The sequence below is a fragment of the Eubalaena glacialis genome, chromosome 6, assembly GCF_028564815.1.
Source record: "Eubalaena glacialis isolate mEubGla1 chromosome 6, mEubGla1.1.hap2.+ XY, whole genome shotgun sequence".
NCBI classification, from domain to species: Eukaryota; Metazoa; Chordata; class Mammalia; order Artiodactyla; family Balaenidae; genus Eubalaena; species Eubalaena glacialis.
Window position 1 is genome coordinate 69,560,928 of NC_083721.1, and position 23,076 is coordinate 69,584,003.

The window sequence follows — 23,076 nt, forward strand, 5'->3', positions numbered from 1 at the left end:
TATAACTTACTCAATAAATGAGCCTCTTCCATTACAATCCAGATGTATGTTCATATGACCACAACTTGAATGAAAACCTCCCTTGTTAATCAGCTGGGGGTCCTGGGAAGTTCTTCCTCCTATCAAGCTATTACTTATTTGGAGCAGCACAACTCCCACAGAGCAAGTCGGCCACCTCCCTCTTCTGTTGACAGCCCTCAGAACATTTGAATATGTCAGTCATGTCTGGACTTAGCCATTAATCTAAACATCCCCCAATTTTCATAACGTTTCCTCATCAGACATAGATTCCACACCACTGACAAGCATAGTCACTGTCTTCTAAACCTACCATAGCTTGTCAGGCTCCTCCTTAAACAGTATTACTAGAATTTAGCACACTTTCCCTGCTGCACTTGGCACCTAATGCTAGGAGGCTGTGGCTTCTCATAGCTTTTTTTAGTTTCTTTTAAAGAGAATGAAGTATAATTATCTTAACACTGTGCATATAAATGGCTGCTGAGCCCATAGGTGTCCATCATATTCCTTTAGATTAGGAATGATTTGAGGATAGTGTCCTATTTACTGTTCCAGCGTAGCTGCTTTCGTATAAGAGGCACTTGATAAATGTCTTCTTATTTTTTTTTAATGGTTTTGAAGAAAGGCTTAAGCTAACTTTTCCCTATTATATACCTAAGCAATAATTTTTGGACCCATTTTACATTTATCATGATTAAATTTCATCTTTTTTGTCTGTAACCTTTTGGTGCTCTGTTTTTTATTCTGTCATCTGTCTTATGAGCAGTCACTTCCAGCTTCTGTGTGGAATACAGATTTGAGAAGCGTTCCTTTTGTGTCAATACCATTGAATAAAAGAAATATTATAAAAGAAGAACTTTTTTTCAATCTGATACAGTGGCTTGGTGGAAAGCACGCTAGATTCTGTAGGCCTTAATTATACTATTGTTATTAGCACTGGTAATTTACATTGTTTCTATATAAGTCATTTTGACTTTCAGAATTTCAGGCACTTCATCTTACTTTACCTGCCTCAAAGAGTTGATACGATAGTTAAATACGATAATGTTTTTAAAAGCAGTTTTAAAAATTGTTTAAAAAATTATATAAATCTAAGATTTGAAGTTGTGATTGTTTTTGGTATCTTGAGAATCTCATTCAGTGCTGAGTGGAAATACATCTTCACTGAAATTTTGTGATTTGTTTTATAAATACTGATCACCTAAGGTTTGAGTGATTTGATTAATAAAAACGTATTCATACATAGTTTTACTTCCCTAAAGTTTAGTAATTTGGTTTGTCACTGGAAGCATGGGTGGAGAGAAGAGTTCTTTCAGGGTTATGATCCAAGTCATATTCTTGAAATACAGCCTTTGTTGGTGTATTTTGTGGTACAGAGGACTTTGTTTTTTGCAATTCAAATTATGAGCCTATGAAATTTTATCAGCTTCTTTGAAAAAAGAAATCTGTGTCAGCATTGTGTTTGTTCTGCTAAATTACCTTGACTTTTTAATTGAAAGGCAGTTTATTTTAATTTTAGTATCAGTACTATAGAAAGTCATGGAAATATTTAATGATCATGTATTGAACCTTCTCTGATGAGCAGGAAATTATCTTGTCTCCCTGACTTTTAATAGATGACGTTCACCCACTGGATCTGCCAAACCAGTGTGTAAAGATACTGTATCAGACTCGTAACTGAAAATTCAAATGAAAGTCAAATTCAAACTCATAATAATCAGCTTTTACTTTATGCATGTCCCACAACACTGGGGAAAATATTAAATCAATCCTGACACAGCTACCTTTCCCCCATTCTGATTATGAAGATCTTAATTTAACCCTTTCCTGTGTAAATTTTTTTTTGAATTTTATTTTATTTATTTTTTTATACAGCAAGTTCTTACTAGTCACCCATTTTATACACATCAGTGTGTACATGTCAATCCCAATCTCCCAATTCATCCCACCACCCCCCCCACCCCCCGCCGCTTTCTCCCCATGGTGTCCATACGTTTGTTCTCTACATCTGTGTCTCTACTTCTGCCCTGCAAACCGGTTCATCTGTACCATTTTTCTAGGTTCCACATATATGTGTTAATATACGATATTTGTTTTTCTTTTTCTGGCTTATTTCACTCTGTATGACAGTCTCTAGATCCATCCACGTCTCCACAAATGACCCAATTTCGTCCCTTTTTATGGCTGACTAATATTCCATTGTATATATGTACCACATCTTCTTTATCCATTCATCTGTCGATGGGCATTTAGGTTGCTTCCATGACATGGCTATTGTAACTACTGCTGCAATGAACATTGGGGTGCATGTGTCTTTTTGAATTATGGTTTTCTTTGGGTATATGCCCAGTAGTGGGATTGCTGGGTCATATGGTAATTCTATTTTTAGTTTTTTAAGGAACCGCCATCCTGTTCTCCATAGTGGCTGTATCAATTTACATTTCCACCACAGTGCAAGAGGGTTCCCTTTTCTCCACACCCTCTCCAGCATTTGTTGTTTGTAGATTTTCTGATGATGCGCATTCTAACTGGTGTGAGGTGATACCTCATTGTAGTTTTGATTTGCATTTTTCTAATAATTAGTGATGTTGAGCAGCTTTTCCTGTGCTTCTTGGCCATCTGTATGTCTTCTTTGGAGAAATGTCTATTTAGGTTTTCTGCCCATTTTTGGATTGGGTTGTTTGTTTTTTTAATATTGAGCTGCATGAGCTGTTTATAAATTTTGGAGATTAATCCTTTGTCCGTTTATTCGTTTGCAAATATTTTCTCCCATTCTGAGGGTTGTCTTTTCATCTTTTTTATGGCTTCCTTTGCTATGCAAAAGCTTTTAAGTTTCATTAGGTCCCATTTGTTTATTTTTGTTTTTCTTTCCATTACTCTAGGAGGTGGGTCAAAAAAGATCTTGCTGTGATTTATGTCAAAGAGTGTTCTTCCTATGTTTTCCTCTAAGAGTTTTATAGTTTCCGGTCTTACATTTAGGTCTCTAATCCATTTTGAGTTTATTTTTGTGTATGGTGTTAGGGAGTGTTCTAATTTCATTCTTTCGCATGTAGCTGTCCAGTTTTCCCAGCACCACTTATTGAAGAGACTGTCTTTTCTCCACTGTATATCCTTGCCTCCTTTGTCATAGATTAGGTGACCATAGGTGTGTGGGGTTATCTCTCGGCTTTCTATCCTGTTCCATAGATCTATATTTCTTTTTTTGTGCCAGTACCATATTGTCTTGATTACTGTAGCTTTGTAGTATAGTCTGAAGTCAGGGAGTCTTGATTTCTCCAGCTCCACTTTTTTCCCTCAAGACTGCTTTGGCTATTCGGGGTCTTTTGTGTCTCCATACAAATTTTAAGATTTGTTGTTGTAGTTCTGTAAAAAATGCCATTGGTAATTTGATAGGGATTGCATTGAATCTGTAGATTGCTTTGGGTAGTATAGTCATTTTTACAATATTGATTCTTCCAATCCAAGAACATGGTATATCTCTCCATCTGTTGGTATCATCTTTCATTTCTTTCATCAGTGTCTTATAGTTTTCTGCATACAGGTCTTTTGTCTCCCTAGGTAGGTTTATTCCTAGGTATTTTATTCTTTTTGTTGTAGTGGTAAATGGGAGTGTTTCCTTAATTTCTCTTTCAGATTTTTCATCATTAGTGTATAGGAATGCAAGAGAGTTCTGTGCATTAATTTTGTATCCTGCAGCTTTACCAAAGTCATTGATTAGCTCTAGTAGTTTTCTGGTGGCATCTTTAGGATTCTCTGTGTATAGTATCAGGTCATCTGCAAATAGTGACAGTTTGACTTCTTCTTTTCCAATTTGTATTTATTTTTCTTCTCTGATTGCCATGGCTAGGACTTCCAAAACTATGTTGAATAATAGTGGTGAGAGTGGACATCCTTGTCTTGTTCCTGATCTTAGAGGAAATGCTTTCAGTTTTTCACCATTGAGAATGATGTTTGCTGTGGGTTTGTCATATATGGCCTTTATTATGTTGAGGTAGGTTCCCTCTATGCCCACTTTCTGGAGAGTTTTTATCATAAATGGGTGTTGAATTTTGTCAAAAGCTTTTTTTGCATCTATTGAGATGGTCATATGGTTTTTATTCTTCAGTTTGTTAATATGGTGTATCACATTGATTGATTTGCATATATTGAAGAATCCTTGCATCCCTGGGATAAATCCCACTTGATCATGGTGTATGATCCTTTTAATGTGTTGTTGAATTCTGTTTGCTAGTATTTTGTTGAGGATTTTTGCATCTATATTCATCAATGATATTGGTCTGTAGTTTTCTTTTTTTGTAGTATCTTTGTCTGGTTTTGGTATGAGGGTGATGGTGGCCTCATAGAATGAGTTTGGGAGTGTTCCTTCCTCTGCAATTTTTTGGAAGAGTTTGAGAAGGATGGGTTTTAGCTCTTCTCTAAATGTTTGATAGAATTCACCTGTGAAGCCATCTGGTCCTGGACTTTTGTTTGTTGGAAGATTTTTAATCACAGTTTCAATTTCATTACTTGTGATTGATCTGTTCATATTTTCTGTTTCTTCCTGGCTCAGTCTTGGAAGGTTATACCTTCTAAGAATTTGTCCATTTCTTCCAGGTTGTCCATTTTATTGGCATAGAGTTGCTTGTAGTAGTCTCTTAGGATGCTTTGTATTTCTGCAGTGTCTGTTGTAACTTCTCCTTTTTCATTTCAAATTTTATTGATTTTAGTCCTCTCCCTCTTTTTCTTGATGAGTCTGGCTAATGGTTTATCAATTTTGTTTATCTTCTCAAAGAACCAGCTTTCAGTTTTATTGATCTTTGCTATTGTTTTCTTTGTTTCTGTTTCATTTATTTCTGCTCTGATCTTTATGATTTCTTTCCTTCTGCTAACTTTGGGTTTTGTTTGTTCGTCTTTCTCTAGTTCCTTTAGGTGTAAGGTTAGATTGTTTATTTGAGATTTTTCTTGTTTCTTGTTTCTTGAGTATAGCTATAAACTTCCCTCTTAGAACTGCTTTTGCTGCATCCCATAGGTTTTGGATCGTCGTGTTTTGATTGTCATTTGTCTCTAGGTATTTTTTGATTTCCTCTTGATTTCTTCAGTGATCTCTTGGTTATTTAGTAACGTATTGTTTAGCCTCCATATGTTTGTGTTTTTTTACGGTTTTTTCCCTGTAATTCATTTCTAATATCATAACGTTGTGGTCAGAAAAGATGCTTGATATGATTTCAATTTTCTTAAATTTACTGAGGCTTGATTTGTGACCCAAGATGTGATCTATCCTGGAGAATGTTCCATGCGCACTTGATAAGAAAGTGTAATCTGCTGTTTTTGGATGGAATGTCCTATAAATAGCAATTAAATCTATGTGGTCTATTGTGTCATTTAAAGTTCATATTTCCTTATCATGATCTGTCCATTGGTGTAAGTGAGGTGTTAAAGTCCCCCACTATGATTGTGTTACTGTCGACTTCCTCTTTTATAGCTGTTAACAGTTGCCTTATGTATTGAGGTGCTCCTATGTTGGGTGCATATATATTTATAATAGTTATATCTTCTTGGATTGATCCCATGATCATTATGGAGTGTCCTTCCTTGTCTTTTGTAACATTCTTTATTTTAAAGTCTATTTTATCTGATATGAGTATTGCTACTCCAGCTTTCTTGTGAGTTCCATTTGCATTGAATATCTTTTTCCATCCCCTCACTTTCAGTCTGTATGTGTCCCTAGGTCTGAAGTGGGTCTCTTGTAGACAGCATATATATGGGTCTTGTTTTTGTATCCATTCAGCAAGCCTGTGTCTTTTGGTTGGAGCATTTAATCCATTCACGTTTAAGGTAATTATTGATATGTATGTTCCTATTACCATTTTCTTAATTGTTTTGGGTTTGTTTTAGTAGGTTATTTTCTTCTCTTGTGTTTCCCACTTAGAGAAGTTCCTTTAGCATTTGTTGTAGAGCTGGTTTGGTGGTGCTGAAGTCTCTTAGCTTTTGCTTGTCTGTAAAACTTTTGATTTCTCCATCGAATCTGAATGACATACTTGCTGGGTAGAGTAATCTTGGTTGTACGGTCTTCCCTTTCATCACTTTAAGTATATCATGCCACCCCCTTCTGGCTTGTAGAGTTTCTGCTGAGAAATCAGCTGTTAACCTTATGGGAGTTCCCTTGTATGTTATTTGTCGTTTTTCCCTTGCTGCTTTCAATAATTTTTCTTTGTCTTTAATTTTTGCCAGTTTGATTACTATGTGTCTCAGCGTGTTTCTCCTTGGGTTTATCCTGTATGGGACTCTCTGCGCTTCCTGGACTTGGGTGGCTATTTCCTTTCCCATGTTAGGGAAGTTTTCGACTATAATCTCTTCAAATATCTTCTCTGGTCCTTTCTCTCTCTCTTCTCCTTCTGGGGCCCCTATAATGCGAACATTGTTGCGTTTAATGTTGTCCCAGAGGTCTCTTAGTCTGTCTTCATTCCTTTTCATTCTTTTTTCCTTATTCTGTTCCGCAGCAGTGAATTCCACCATTCTGTCTTCCAGGTCACTTTTCCATTCTTCTGCCTCAGTTATTCTGTTGATTCCTTCTAGTGTAATTTTCATTTCAGTTATTGTATTGTTCATCTCTGTTTGTTTGTTCTTTAATCCTTCTATGTCTTTGTTAAACATTTCTTGCATCTTCTCGATCTTTGCCTCCATTCTTTTTCCGAGGTCCTGGACATCTTCACTATCATTATTCTGAATTCTTTTTCTGGAAGGTTGCCTATCTCCACTTCATTTAGTTGTTTTTCTGGGGTTTTATCTTGTTCCTTCATCTGGTACATAGCCCTCTGCCTTTTCATCTTGTCTGTCTATCTGTGAATGTGGTTTTTGTTCCACAGGCTGCAGGATTGTAGTTCTTCTTGCTTCTGCTGTCTGCCGTCTGGTGGATAAGGCTATCTAAGAGGCTTGTGCAAGTTTCCTGATGGGAGGGACTATTGGTGGGTAGAGCTGGCTGTTGCTCTGGTGGGCAGAGCTCAGTAAAACTTTAATCCGCTTGACTGCTGATGGGTGGGGCTGGGTTCCCTCCCTGTTGTTTGTTTGGCCTGAGGAGACCCAGCACTGGAGCCTACCTGGGCTCTTTGGTGGGGCCAATGGAGGACTCTGGGAGGGCTCACGCCAAGGAGTACTTCCCAGAACTTCTGCTGCCAGTGTCCTTGTCCTCACGGTGAGACAGAGCCACTCCCCGCCTCAGCAGGAGACCCCCAACACTAGCAGGTAGGTCTGGTTCAGTCTCCCCTGGGGTCACTGCTCCTTCCCCTGGGTCCTGATGCACACACCACTTTGTGTGTGCCCTCCAAGAGTGGAGTCTATGTTTCCCCCAGTCCTGTCGAAGTCCTGCAATCACATCCCGCTAGCCTTCAAAGTCTGATTCTCCAGGAATTCCTCCTCCCGTTGCCGGACCCCCAGGTTCGGAAGCCTGATGTGGGGCTCAGAACCTTCACTCCAGTGGGTGGACTTCTGTGGTATAAGTGTTCTCCAGTTTGTGAGTCACCCACCCAGCAGTTATGGGATTTGATTTTATTGTGATTGCGCCCCTCCTACTGTTTCATTGTGGCTTCTCCTTTGTCTTTGGATGTGGGGTATCTTTTTTGGTGAGTTCCAGTGTCTTCCTGTCGATGACTGTGCAGAAGTTAGTTGTGATTCTGGTGTTCTCGCAAGAGGGAGTGAGAGCACGTTCTTCTACTCCACCATCTTGAACCAATCCCCTATGTGTTAATTATTTTGATTCTTTAGTTTCTACAGTAACAAGTGATTTCAGCATATATATCCAGCCAGTGTAAAACAACCTTGTGGTCATCATTTTATAGTAATATAAGAAACAAACACTGAGAATGAGAGAATTGAATGAAAATGCTTGGTTTTTTAATTTCTGGCCTCTGAAGTTATATCAGCAGTCTCAGCCCACTTATCCTACATATAATAGGAATTCTAATAAATGAGGTGGGAATATTTATGTCGAGGATCCTGGACCAAGGCTGGGTTATATGGCTTTTGGGTGTAGATATCTGGTGTGTGGGGCAGCTCACCCAATGATAACCATTTCTGAGTCAGGGAGCTAACAAACCTGCATGAAGTAGAGTTGGATTAGCTGCCAATTCATTAGTTTACAATGACATTTCTCTTTTTTTATTTTGTTAAATAGGTAAGATATGCACATAGTAAAAACTAAATTCAAAAAGTAGGAAAAGGGTATACAATGAAAAATGTCTACCGTCCCATGGCCCCCAATTTCCCTCTCTAGAGGCAACCTTGAATGTCAGTTTCTTGAGTTTTCCCAGAGAATTCTATACATTTACAAACAGGTGTATATGTGCACGTGTGTGTGTGTGTATCCCTTAACACACTTTTCTGTACCTTTTTCACTTATATATCTTTTGTTTTAAAGTGTTTCTCTTTATTTTATTAGCATTAAAAACCTAGTGTGTTTTGTGTTTTGGGGTAAATGCTGGGCGTATAATGACTAACAAGTTCTTCTTAAAATTAGTAACTTTTATTAATAATTAATAATTAATTAATAATTTTAATTGGAGTATAGTTGATTTACGTTGTGTTAATTTCTGCTGTACAGCAAAGTGATTCAGTTACACATATATATATTCTTCTTTTTAATCTTCTTTTCCATTATGGTTTATCATAGGATACTGAATATAGTTCTCTGTGCTATATTCAGTGTTTTATCATCTTAAACTTCTAGGCTCATCTGTTTTGGAGTCAGTAGTGGTCTCTGCTCTGATTACCATGACTGACCATAAATTAGTATAAAGTGTTTTGTAGATAGAATACTCTATAAAGCTACCAGTGATATTCCATCCCTAGATTTCCTAATGTACCACTAATGAGTTATGTGTAAGAAGTGTTGATTGATTTGCATGATCTATGTCCAGCAAATATACAGTGAGCATGAGGTGTGGGGTTTTGTTTTGTTTTTAAGAAACTCTTGAAAAGTGCTTCATGTTTTACATGTGTTTATATCCATCAGATGCTTCTCATTTAATCCTGTGAATAGCCTGGTCACTGCTTTAGCCAGCAATGCGTTCTTTTATTCACCGTCATCCTTTTGTTCTCTATTTCCACGTGTCTTCTAATCAAAGAAACTCAAAGTAATTACCAACTATTTGTGGTACTAGAATGTGTTAAATATTTTGTAATCCTGAAAGGCTAGTGTAATTGGAGGAGGAAGTGTGAGTTGAGATTAATTAGAGAAATGCTATTAGAAAACAGTAGATACAGTTTTTGTTTTTACCTCTTCAGCAATGTTAGGGATTGTTAATGATTGCAATCGGGTGTGGTAAATTCTGGTAATTTGATATGTTCTATGAATAATACATAACAGATTTAGGGTAATTCCCTCACTTTCTGCAGTTCCTGTACAGAAATTTTTTTACTTAACAAATATTTTTATTAAAAATATTTTCCTGGTAACTTTAAGGTTAGAATAATTGCTACTCATTATCATCAGTGGGCATGATATACTTATTAGTCTAAGGGGAGATGTTTTAGGTTTCTAAATAGGATATCATTTTTTCCTCATTGATTCTGTTTTCACCTTCAAATTAAAATTATTGAAGGTTTGTATGCAGACAGCATTAATAAAATTATTTGGAGTGGGGTGCATTTCTCTAAACATTCTTCTAAGAATAAGAATAGTGTCCTTATTCAAAGATTTCACTATAGATTGGGTTAATAGGCTATTTATTGGCTAATCTGGGATCCTAGCCACTATTAATTATACACTTCTAGGTGAAATTTTTTTCTATGTTCCAAAAAAGTCATGTATTTTTTTTAAAAAACTCTTGACATGAAACTCATTCTAAAATTGAGGACTATTTCTATTTTAAGTGTTTCTCCAGGAATTACATAGCAGATAACTTTTATTTTATGCTTGAGGGCTGTTATTAACCAGTCTTAAAATATGTAATTTTTAGTTACACTTAATGTTTCTTACATTTTTTCTTAGATTTTAACTTCTCTTTAAAATTATAGAATGAGTCTAGATTTTGTGTTAATTTGCTATATTTTACCTGTCCCTCAATATGCCAGGAGTGTGACTCAGGGGAAAGAATCCTTTAAATTATAGTGGTAAAAATTGTTTCTGTGCTTTGGAGTAATCCACCAAAAAGATAAAGCAAATAAACTGGTAATCATCCAGCAAGAGAACCTTTTCCTATCTACTCCACAAAACCTGTGTGAAGAGCTGACAGATGTGTGAAGCTTTGCTGAAGTTCATCAACTACCACTGAGAAGAGATGAAATTCCAGAGTTGATACTCATGAAAGAGAACCCCCAGAATATCCATCTGATGTGACTCACTGCTGTTCTTATGAAACTAAAATGTTTGTGTTTTTATTTTAGTGACATTGTATGCCTCCTGTATTCTCCTGGGAGTGTTCCTGAATAGCAGTATACCTATATTTTTTGAGCTTTTTGTGGAAACTGTCTACCCAGTTCCAGAAGGAATTACTTGTGGAGTTGTCACTTTTTTAAGTAATATGTTCATGGGAGTACTTTTGTTTTTTCTCACATTTTATCACACAGGTAAGAAATTTGACTTTTTATTTACTATCTAAATGTGTTAGGAGAGAGGTTTGTGGCACTGATGTATAGGGAATTTATATGGCGAATTCCCACTAAGGCAAATTACTTTATTTGAGCTTTCACATGCGAAGAAAAAAAAGTGTCTTCTGTTGTTTTTCTTGAAAGGCATCCTAGCCTGATGGAATGCATCCTCACTGCCCGCCCCCACCAAAGTTTCTGATTTAATTAACTTGGATGGGAGGGGGGGGTGGCAGCATTTCTACTTTTAAAAGCCCACCAGCTGATTCTAATGTGCTGGTTCTCATTGAGAACCACTGATATCTTGCTTTTAAAAAAAATACTTCAACTCTACTGTCTTAACATAAGGTAGAAATTAAGGTCAGGGGTATATATGTAGTTTAAAGCTTTGCAGATGAATGAGAGATCACCCAAAGAGTGGATCGCCTGTATAGGACAGCTCTGTCCAATGGAACATTTTATGATAACAGAGGTGCTCTCTATCTGTGCTGTCCAGCACAGTAGCCACTAGCCCATGAAGCTAATGCAGCTAGGGAACTGGATTTTTCATTTTATTTCATTTTGATTAATTTGTTTACATTTAAATTGCTACATGTGGCTACCAAATTGGTCAGTGCAGGTATAGAGTGAAAAGAAGGTTGCAGTTAGAACCCAGGGGTACACCTTTAAAGAAGGGGGACGTCCTTACAAAGGAAGAAGGGCTGGGTTCCTGAACCCAAGTAGAGGAGTTAGCCTTGGACGAAAGGAGGTGGAGAGAAGGCAGTGTGTGTGGCATAGAAGCAGAGGCCTGTGCTGAGCACATTGTTGAGGGGGCTCCTTCTTGATGGCACCAACTTTTGGCTTAGAAGCCAGTTCATCTGTGAAGAGTTGGTGGGAAGGTAGTGGAGAAGGGGCTTAAGGAGAGAATGAAACTTTAAAATAGCTTTTGAGGGGGTGGGAGGAGATGCTGCAGGGACAGCTGGAAACTTGCTGGGCATATTGAAGGTAGGCCCCACTGGTGTTGAGGTCCGCGGGTTTGTAGTGGCTCTGTTTTGCAGTTGTTTGGTTTTCTCTGATATTTTCTTTTCCGTGGTCCAAATTCTGTCTCACTAGTTTAGAAAATTGGGGCACAGTTATCTAGACTTCTTTTTTGCATGTTAAAATAAGGATTTATACTTATTTTATACATCTAGACTTTTTAAATTTTATACTTGTGAGTCTTAAATATAAATCTTTTATTAATTTCTACTAGGTTTATATCCCATTTTATTTCCTTGTCTTAAATAATTGAATATTACTACATTTTTTTCTGGTTGCTGTTTTCTTAACTACTCATCAGATACAGTAAATTTGGATAATTTGTACATGGAAGAATCTAATTTATAAGACTTAAATGTAAGAAATGCTCTAAAATTTGACACTCCAAGAGACCTAATTGTTTCTAGGAATTCTGACAAGGCTTAACATTGAAATAATAGCCATGATAACCTCCTTGACTGGAAAACAAATTTTTGAAATGTTCAAAGCTGATGGAGCAGAGTCTCCCTGGGTTTTGGACAGCTTTTGACATAGCACTTTCACCTAACAGCAAGGAGCATCCAAATGATATATTAATTTCTTAATATAATTAACAACAAACTAGATCATTTCTGTCGATCACTAATACAGGTAACGATGGTTTCAACTTTGCTAAACCTGATATACGTTTGGTTTATCCTATGAAAGAGAGTGATATTTTCGAAGGCAAGTGATATTAATAAAGTCAGACCACTCTTCACTGTCCTCCTGGAAACGTGTTTCCATTAGGGAAAATGCCATCACCAGGTATAGGGTCTTTGCCTTCAATTAGTTTTCTAAACACAATCACCTAACAGTCATTACATTATCAGCTTTAACCCACTTCAGCTGTGTCATAGTTGAAACTAGGAGGCTCAGTGCCTCTCTTTTTTTGCCTGGTAAAGTATCAGAGATGGCTGTTGCCCTTAGAGTGGTAGAAACGGTTTTCCAGCTCATGGACACAGGTGGGCTGAATGGTCCTTGCAGCCTGGCTGAGCTTGGTTTCTCCTGTTGGATGGAAATTGTTTTGTCTTCCCAGCATTTAAAAACAACAGTAGATGCCAGATCATGTTATCCCCTAATAGACCTCTTGCACGTGGTCTATAGAATATAACAAACGTGTATTTATTGGTCAGTTTAAAGCAGGAACTACCCCTGTGCTGTCTGACTGTGGAGAAGCCCAGTGCACACCTACCATTGTGCTCGGCAAGCAGAGTGTCTCTATCACTCTCCTGGGTCTTGAGTGTGCAGCTTCCAATTTGTTCAACAGAGACTGGTGTCTGTACATCAGTCAGTGCTCACTCCTCATTTTGCAGATTTGTAGTGACCAGATACGAGCAGACATTTTTGGTTCTTTGGCACAGGCAGTGGAAGAAACACTTAACACCATTTCTGCTAATTTCTATCTCACTGATACAATCAAGGATTTATCTAGCTGGGGGGAAAAAGCTTCCCTCTTCTGGGTTGGTTTCTGATCATATGTTCTTATACATATCTATGTAGATGTTAAAGGTTTCTGCCTAAACTCCGTGAGTATTGTGAAAAAGAAAACTTTAAATAAAAATTAATCTTAAACAGGATGGTTTTCAGGACAAAAAAAAACTCAGTATGTTTTGACATTTTTAGAGTTAATGAGAAGATGAATGTGAAAGAGCTTAGACCAGGGCACAGCTGGCACTCACCAAATGTTTTGTTTCCTTCTGGATAATTAGCTGGTGATGATAGGAATTTAAACATCTAGGCTTCTATTTTAAAGAAATGCTTTTATGTGCTTATTTGTCAGTGTGTATAATGAATACACACAAACATACCCCACAACTCTCTAAGGCTAAAAAGTTCCTAGAACTATGAAAACTCTGTTGAGATTCTTTCACTTATAATTAGTTGATCTCGCCCCAAAAGTCCCGCAGCAAAAGTCCACATGCCTTATAGCTGAGGTATGATGATACATAAATTACAAATCTGAAAACTGTATAAAATTATTTCCTAAATTTTTAGTTCCGCAGCCCAGTATGCTAAACATTTTATATAATGAATTCCCTTCCATTAGAGCCAGTGTTTGAATGTCATAATTCAGTCATTTTAAACTTGAAAAACTCACCCAGAAGTTAGTTATATGTCAGAATTCAACTATTAGTTACATGATTGGAGGGCTTGATTTTTAATCATCATAAAGATCGGCGGTTTTTTAGGTCACTTCTCAAGGAAGTACTAAACTTCCTGACTAGAGTTTTTGGTTTCCCACCATGTGCTATCTGGTAGATGACTACATCAGATATGGCTTTTCAGGGCTGTACATACTAACCCCAAAATGACCACATTAGAGTGCCTTGCCTGGCAAGATAGGCTCCACTGGTGATTTGCTTGTTGATTATGGCCATTGCCATCATTGATGGCGAATGTCACACAGGCTTCTATACCAGCTCCACTGGCCTATTTAGATCCCTGGGTCACAGAGTTTCCCATGTCCTGTGTTGACTCTGCTTTGGGAACCTGGACCATGTCAAAGATTTCTTGGAGTTTTTCTGACTTGGGTTTTTTAAGGTCACTTTCAAAAAAAGTTACTTGCTCCTTAATATAAGCATATTTGCAAAACTGAGTTGCTTCCTATAATGTTTACTTTGTGAATCTCAGCGAGTATTTCAGACAGCACAGTGATGTTTTATTCTAATAACTTCACATAATCAATTTGGAAATGCCGTTGTATGCTTTATATGCTCTGAAATGTATTCTAATGTTCTATTTTATAGTTTGTAGCTTGTTTTGTAGTTTGTATTGTCTGTTATTTTTTGTTGTTGTTGTTCTAGAAGGTTTGCAGCAAGTTTTGGCTAAAAGCATTAAAGGTTTTACCTCAGTCCTTTCATTTTGAAGTAGCCAACCATGAATTTGAGGCTGCATTGTGTGCTGAGGAGGGAGGTATTGTCTAGTGGTTACCAGGAGAACAGGTTCAACAGATGTGGACTAGTGAGAAGTCATTTTATATCTAAGAAGTAAAATAATGCAATGTGCTGGTCAAAGCTATCGGATAATTAACGTGGAGTGAAGGGAGCAGGGCATCACACTGTGAAATTGTGGTGTCAGCTGGCTTCTCTTGAGAGAGAATGGAGACAGTTTTGTTAAATTACCATAATTTTGGTTAAATCACCAAAGAAACTAGAAGGCTGGTTCTGGAAGATAGTGTCTGGAACCAGACAAGTACTTGAAGCCAAAAGTGTGGCATCATTGCAGGGAAAGATGAGGTGAAAAGTAGAATGGTGCTTCATCCTAATTAGTTCAGCCCCAGCAGAGCCTCACCATTTGGTGCAGAGCTCTGAGTAAACTATAGCACCTGCCTCACTGTAAATTGGCAGAGTCCTCAGGCTGCAGCACAGGAGATGACAGAGAGCCAGCAGAAATGTAGAGGCAAGTCATGGGGGCTTGCAGTATGGATTTATAGTTTCCCTAGTGAAAGGCAAAGGGAAGGAATGTTGGAAAACTGTGCTCACTTTAAAAGATACAAAAGAAAATTTCGATGGGTAAGGACTCTGTTGGTTTAATTACATCATGGCACTGGGCTCCAAAGGACCACAGCCAACTTTGCTCTGCCAAGTCAGACTGAACTTTTAAGCAAGCCATTTCCTGCACATTAGAGCCCCTTAGATGTGGTTTATGGGAATGGTTTTCAGTGGGGACATGCAGAGGTTTCCATCCCTGACCTTTTTCTCTCTAAAAAGGCAAAAATTTCAAAGAACACTGGTAGTTGGTTAAGCCAGGTGAGCTTAGTGAAGGGTGGATTTGACTTCTCAGAGAGAGGCACAATAGTGAAAACCAACCAACCCACAAACCATGACACTAAAGAGCAATTCTGAGTTATTTTTAGAGATTTCATCTGAACCCAGGTAGAAGGAATCATTTTACAATTCTGATGAAATAAAGGTCTGCTTTGGCAATATTTGACTAATTTCTAGGTTTTAGGAGAGCTAGGACAAGTTGATTGTTGCTGTATGTGTGTTGCTCTAGCTCCCTGTGAAATAGTCTCTAAAGTTTAGGAAACATCTTTGTTGTAGACTTCAAGTGCCATACTTTCTTTTAAGCTATTGCTTAAAATGCGACCTTAAAGTAAAAAACGCTCACTTTTAGTATAAACAGTATGCTGTTATCTCTATTTTACTACTTTTGCTTTTCGTATTTTTTCACTGCTTCTTTTTGCTTGTTAAAATTATCAGAAATCCAGAGGCTATATGGTTAATATAAAAGCAGAAAATGCTTGGTGCGTCATTTCAGGGAATATTAGAATAAAGACAAGATCCCAGAGATCACAGCGTTTCTGAGTGTTTAGATTCTAGTCAATCCAAGTAAAGGACAGAAAACAGCTTTGCATGAAAATACCATTGAAATATACATCTTTGTTCCATGCTATAGAATAGCATGTCTGACTTTTAAAATGTAGAAATTGAGAGGTTAGGGAGGCTGCTTTTGTGAACATATTATAGGAAAAAAAGGTACTTCAGCACCTTTTCTTACTGGTTGGTTTTCTGATTTCCATTCCTGAGCATAAATTGCTCTTTTAGCCATATGAATTATGGATTAATCTAAAGCAGCAGCATAGAAATCTTTAGGATGATTTTTGAAGATTAAGGCAATATTAGCATTCTGTAGAAGCACAGAGGGAAAATATAAACTTATAGCAGTGCCCAAAGGAAAAAATGTACCAGGGAACGTGTTTCCTTCATTTTTTGTTGTGTTTTTTTCATTGAAATTGCTAAATGGATATTAAACTAGAGAAGTTATCCCCCCCACCAGCCCCTTTATGCCAAGAAGCTGCTCGCTTCTGCACGGAAACCTCAAGCCCGACTGACAGAGGGGGTTGGGATAGAAGGAAGCTGAACAGATGCCCGGCTCCAAGGCCCCCGGAGCCAGAGGAAGCAGCTAGAGACAGCACAGTAGGCAGGGCAAGCATGTGTGTTTTGGTAGCAAGAGGCCCAGGATTGGCCTGTTGGAGAGTCCTGAATTTGTGAATGAGCATTTTTGAAGAAGCACGTTCTCAATTCCATTAAATCAAAAAACAACATTATTTGAATTGCCTGTTTAGATGATTCCTGTAAATCTTCTGGTAATTGGCATCATACATAACCATTATGTTAGTAGGAAAAAAAGACTAGAAAGAAACCAAAGCATTCACAGTAGTTTCTCTGAGAGTAGAATTTAAGATTCACTTTTTACATTTTACTTACTTATTTTATATATATATATGTATTTTCTACTCTGTTTTACAGTGATTACTACTTGATTTTTTGCTGAGAATTAGATATTTCTTTCCAAAAAAATTTAAAAGAGTTATCTCAAAATTCAGGTGATTTTCTTGTTTGTCTTTCTAATCCATCAGATATTTCTAAACAAGGACAAGAGTGATGGTGATAAGGGGGCACTTTAAAAACAATTAAACTAACATTTAAAGGTGATTGATTTTTCTTTCTTTGAAGTAATAGATTTTTTTTTTTGGCCACCGAAGTCAAGTTGGGTTAAATTGATGAAAAGTCATTAACAATACTGATTAAAAATATTCCACAGGAAAGCCCTGTAACATATTACATGCATCACTTAGACTCCACATTTGTCACTGTTTATTGAAAGCCGGTTTTCAGGCCTCCCAGGGCGCATTTATTATAAGTGCTTTTGAATGCAAAGCAGGTTGCTCCCAGCATACAGGTGGTGTTCTGCTGGTGACACATGAATGCTTACAACTGCATGTTTTTGTCTTACAGAGTTGTCTTGGTTCAACTGGTGCCTTCCCGGGTCGTGTTTGCTCAGTCTCCTCCTTATTCTGTGCTTCAGGGAATCCTATGACAGACTCTATCTTGATGTGGTTGTCTCAGTTTAATAGCACAGACTTGAAGGAGTTTTTAAAAAGAGACTGGAAATCAATACTGCATACTGCACATTTGCTTGGAATTGCACATCTAACAGGAAAAAGAAAAGGAGAAGAGAGAAACTTCATTCAGAGGTTTTGTTAGGTTACAGATGATCACATTAATTTAATTACTGCTAGGTAATAATAATGTGGAACTTGAGTGATAATAGTGGATTTAAAAACTGTATCAATGGCATACGTGTGCCTGAGTCTGGGGTTAGAAGTGTGATGTCTTACACAGAAAGCACTACCTAGGTAATTCCCTCTATGTTTTGTGCCAGTGCTAAACTACTGATTAATTGTAACTATGAAAAGAAATAAAGGGTGTCTATTACATGAAGATAACTCCTTCCCTAAGCCACATATCAGAATAGGAAGAAATGCCACTAACTTCTAAAGAAGTTTAAACCCTATATCAGATTTTAATTATAAAATAGCCAAGAGGTGTATCAATGATAGATATTAGCCACCTGTACACTACATTTTTTTCTAATAAAGCCATTTCTTATATGACTCCTTATTTTTAATTAGATCGGAAACCTTTGGCCACCTTAATTATGGTGATCAAGTGCTTTCCAGTGACTGCAGAGCACATATTTTGTGTCTCAGTCTTAACTTATCCTTGTTTCTGTGAAATACAATTTCATCTGCTAGACTCTTAAATGATTATATTAAATGTGACTAAATGTTTAATACAGTCACATTAAATGCTGTATGAAAAATGTAATTTCGTTCTGATTTAGCACTTTGTTAAAAGTGAAATGACAAATCCCATAGAACATCCTGTGTCTTCGGGCAGATATATATGTGGTGGCATGGGATGGAAAATCCAGCACCAGCTGTTATTTACCAGGGTTGCATTTTATTAAATGACCCTTGTTTGAAAATGACAATTTATAGCATTGAAACTTTCAGATCTGTTGAGTGATTTCTGAATTACTTTCTTGTATCTCAATTCAGGTTATAAAATATTCAGTTCTATATAGAGTCAGTATATTTGAGAGGGCAGTATTTTGCCAGTACCTGCCTTCCTTCTGTGGATGACAGCTTTTTCAAAAATAATACCCACTGGACAGCTCTCAGACGTGTATTTCACTATGACATAAAATATGCTCTGGTGGGGTTATGATATTACCACTATTCAGATTTACATAATTCCCCTCAGGCTGGAAAATCAAACACTTTGTCAAAAAGTCAAGAATGATGTTTTATCTTCATTGTTCTCAGCTTCCTCCAACCCCCTCTCCTTTTTTACTCACTTGAAATTGTATCTTCATTGTCAGCTAAATATATATTTTATTTGTCTTCTTCTGGACAGCAGAGTGTAAGGCAGCTCCTTCTATTAGCCAAGGTGGTGAAGTATGGTTAAGGGGACCTGGTCAGCACTTAATTGACTCATCTCCACACATTCGCACACACCGTCACACACAGTCCCAGATACCCCTCGTTTCCCCCTTGGTAAGTTGAAGGCTATGCTTTTACTAACCTCTGTCCTAGAGGAGGATGCTGTTACCGTCAGGCCTTCTAAGATCCAAAATTGTGCAAGCTGGAAAGTAAGAAAACCCTCAAATTTAACATCTGTCTTCAGTCACCTTTAGACCATCCCCCTTTATAACCACCTTAGCAGCCAGAACTGAAGGAACTGAGGAACTTGCTAAAGAGAAGAAGAAAACCTGTGAAAGCTAGGGTTAGTTCCTGTTAACTTTCATTCTTCTTAAATAAAAATAAAAGGAAAGCAAAGCAGAATTCTTAAGGATAATTGAAAGACAGCCAGTCCAGGTGTCAATAGTCCATGACCCAGGTGCTAAAACAACCACCACCCTTCCTGTTTAGAATGAATCTAGAAACGTGAGGGAAGAATTATGATGCATTTGGTTTTAGTCAGAACTGTTGTGTTTGAGGACACTCCTATATAAAATTTTGCTATAAGACTTCTCATACAGAGCATTTTAATTATGGTTAATTCTACTTTTAACACAAAGTGAAAAATAACATTAAAAAAAATTACCTAAATGACTGATTAGTTCAAAGACAGACCAAATGGGTAGTGATTTTAAATTCTTGCATTGTACCAGGCACCAACCACTGTTTTTAGCGTATGTGAGATGAGATGAGATGAGAGGTGTCCCTTTGTCTCATTTACATCTGCTTAACTCCTCCAGCAGATGATTGTTCTAATCACAAGCTGCAGCTGTTTTAAATGATCAAGATTTCATATACCAAACCTGATAGAAAGAGAACCAAAATCTTCTAGGGGTGGGGGGAGGATTACACATTATTTACTTACCTGTATATTTCATAATTTTTTTTTTTACTTTTGTATTTCTCACACGCATCAAAAGACCAGCCATAATCTTTGCACTTTATAAACAAACATTAAAGGGTCCTAATGAATTTTAGAATTGAAAAAAATCTTAACCCTCTACTAATCCAAGCACTCATTTTAGAATTTATAAGAACAGCCTCAGAGAGGTAAAGGATCTTGCCAAAGGTCACAATCCTAGTTAATGACAAAAGTAAAACTAACTAAAACCCACATCTTCTGATTCCCAAAGCAGTCTTTTTTTTCTCTACCTCAGAGAATTGCAGCTTAATTTGGACATTTTGGGGTGTTCGTGAATACTCTTTTCATGTTCAAAAACGATGGGGCTTAAGAGTAAAATACTGTTAAAATTAGGTGATTGCTTGATTTCTAAGTAAAATCCGTCTTTTTTCTTCATCGCTATCCCGTTGGTGCTCTAACATCTGTAAGTCTTAGCTTGCAGTGAGTGACGCGATCTGAAAAGTTTCTGATGAATAATTCAATCCTCATAAACCAAGTCAACAGCATTATTAATTGGTAAGGATATGTTATAGTGTAAGTTCCCTGTGGCTTATCAGTGAATATTTCACAGTTTATGGGAAGAAGCATTTTTTAGTATGGTCCCTGGTGGAGATATAGAACAGATAATTACATACACAAATGCATTTCACTGGAGGGTAGAGCTAATAAAATAACAGGAGGGAGTCAAGCACCATTTTGTATATTTAAGCATATATGGCCTAAGGGCCACGTTTTATCATAGATCATACATTCATGTTTAATTATTGAGAATGTTTACAGCTTGCCTTTCTAATGAGGGATTCAAGCGAAGAGATTTTAAATTGAGATTAAATTCTCATCTACTCATCTTTTTTTTTTTTTTTACTCATCTTTTAATTCTTTTTTTTTTTTACTATTTTTTACTAAAATCTAGGCATTCATCTTGCTGTTTGCATAAGTACAAGCTTCACTTTAAACTCAAGATCAAATGCCAGTGCATAGTAGATTTGTTTTAAATTAATGTTAAAAATCACATTAATTCCACATTTGTCCCAGAAACAATAAGTACAGGAATTACTGTGATTATACCATATTATCAAGCAAGTGCAAAAGCTGTGACGTGAAGAAAGTGTCCTATTAAAAAAGAAATACATAGAAAACTATGAGGAAATTTCATCAGACCTATTTCATAAATGTAGGAAAAATAGAATTCCACTTTAATTTGTATGATTATAATCATATAGAAAAGAACGAGATAAAGCTTATTTCCATACTGTCCACAGTTTGCTAATCTGTTGGGAAATAAAAACAATACTGAGGGGGGAGAGTGTTGGACCATCCCAGAAGAACGAAACTTGACAGGGAAAGTTTTAGGTGCTCTTTTAACAGCATCCATTGGGTAGTTTGTGCTCAATAGTGGAGAGTGTCTGCTCAGTAAGCAGACATCTTGGCCATCCTAAGCACTCGTTTCCTTTCAGGTGTCCTCCCGGTTCAGTTGGAACCTCAAACTTAGGAGATGACCTCTAGGAACTAATACCAAGGCCCTTAAGAGACTCTTGAGGGTGTCACCTCTGGCCAGGGGATGGGAATGATAGAGGCTGTGGGCAGAGAGCACAGGCAATGACATGCCCTAAATCTCTCCCCTGAACCACTTCTCTTTTTATAAATAATTTTACTTTGCTCTTGGTCAGGACTGAAACATCAGCCCCTTGTTTCACCTGACAGTTTCCTGAGGCTCTTTGCGTGTCCTCACTGCCCTGTGCCTCAGCTTTCTGAACACCTGCATGAATCTGCCCTTTGTTCCATCCTGGTCACCGCTTCCTTGAGCTGACTTCCTGGCATAGGCTTCTTTACCCTCAACCCCTCCCTAAGCTCCAGGGCCGAAAACACAGTCTCCTTCCTGCCTAGTAGTAAAGCCATACACCCAGGCTGCCCTCTCATGAACAGGATGCTGGCATGAGCAGAACATAAACAAATCCAGGCACTCCAGAAAGATTTAACAGTTATTCTCACAGCCAAGTCGTATAAATTAGAATATCCCCCTGAAATGGGAAGGGAATTACAAAAGTCTCTAACAAGTTTCTCGTGTTATTATTTCTTGTACTTTTATTTTTTTAATGCCTTTTGTTTGTTTATTTATTTATTTGTTTATTTGTTTATTTTTTGGCCAGGCGGCATGCAGGATCTTAGTTCCCCGACCAGGGATCGAACTCGCGCCCCCTGCACTTGGAAGTGCGGAATCTTAACCACTGGACCACCAGGGAAGTCCTTATTTGTTGTACTTTTAGAATGTGGACTAACTTGCCTTGTGTAGTCTTTCTCTTGTGGCTTGGAACCTGGTAGGCCTCAGACAATAACCTTCCATCTCAGCCAACACTCAAAAAGAGAGCAAAAAGCCGCCCCACCCTAGCTGTTCTGTTCATTCAACAAGGGAGAATTAATTTTTTAAAAACAGCTAAAAAATGAAACAAAACATGAAATTCATTTCAGCAACCTTGGAAAAATGATAAAAACACATCAAACCATTTTAGCTCTAAACATACTAGCTACATTTGGTACATTGCGAGGCTTGGGGCTCCAGAAGGGATGCCAGAAGATCAGCCCTACAGCACAGCGCTCTTGGGGTTCCCCCAGGCTCTTCTAGTTTACAAGCGAGGCTTCTGCAGTCTTGATCAAAATGGCAAGAATGACTTGGAGGCACTTTTGATTTACCTTAATGTTAGAAAATGATACTTCTTTAAACTACAATTTAATTTAGACTTCCTCTAGTTCAGATTGGCTTTCTTCCCATTTACCTGGAAGAATCGTAGAATCAGAGACAAGGATTTAATCCAACACCCCATTTTACAAATTAGTAAATAGAGAAGCTTTCAGGTTAAATGACAGCTCAGTTTTAGCAGATCACTTGACTCCTACACCAGCATTCCTTCCATAAGTGATCAGTGTGTTAACCAGAAATAATTTAAGTAAAATTTCTTTCAAATTTTTGAAAATTAAAACACGTGAGTGTATACCCATTATAAAATACCAGTACAGAAATATAAAGTGAAGTCTTCCTCCAAACATGTGCTGGTTGATCCATTCTCCTTTTCAGAGATAATCCCTATGAGTCCTTTCAGAAAATTTTCTATGCATTTACCTGCATCAAGTATAAAAACTTAGAGTGGATTTAAAATCAAGTCATCTCAGGAACTATTTCTTAAGACCATGTTGGCATTAACACTTGGGCAGGAGCTCCTTATTTTTCTCCAAGACAAATCTGTATCAAACG

The 23,076-nt window shown here is 37.4% G+C and overlaps 1 protein-coding gene across 3 annotated transcripts in view; it reads left to right on the forward strand.

The window, feature by feature from the left end:
* The window catches only part of SLC49A4 (solute carrier family 49 member 4), a 92,745-nt gene extending 69,932 nt beyond the window's left edge, over positions 1-22,813 (forward strand). For 2 of the 3 annotated variants that reach the window (XM_061193171.1, XM_061193173.1), the window contains exons 8-9: positions 10,378-10,560; positions 21,977-22,813. In XM_061193171.1, coding sequence (XP_061049154.1) covers positions 10,378-10,560; positions 21,977-22,119 — 326 coding nt within the window. In that variant the 3' untranslated portion in view covers positions 22,120-22,813. Of the gene's footprint in view, positions 1-10,377; positions 10,561-17,357; positions 17,474-21,976 lie in introns of those variants that run through there. The other variant, XM_061193172.1, reaches the window with a different exon arrangement.
* Positions 22,814-23,076: the final 263 nt, after the last annotated feature.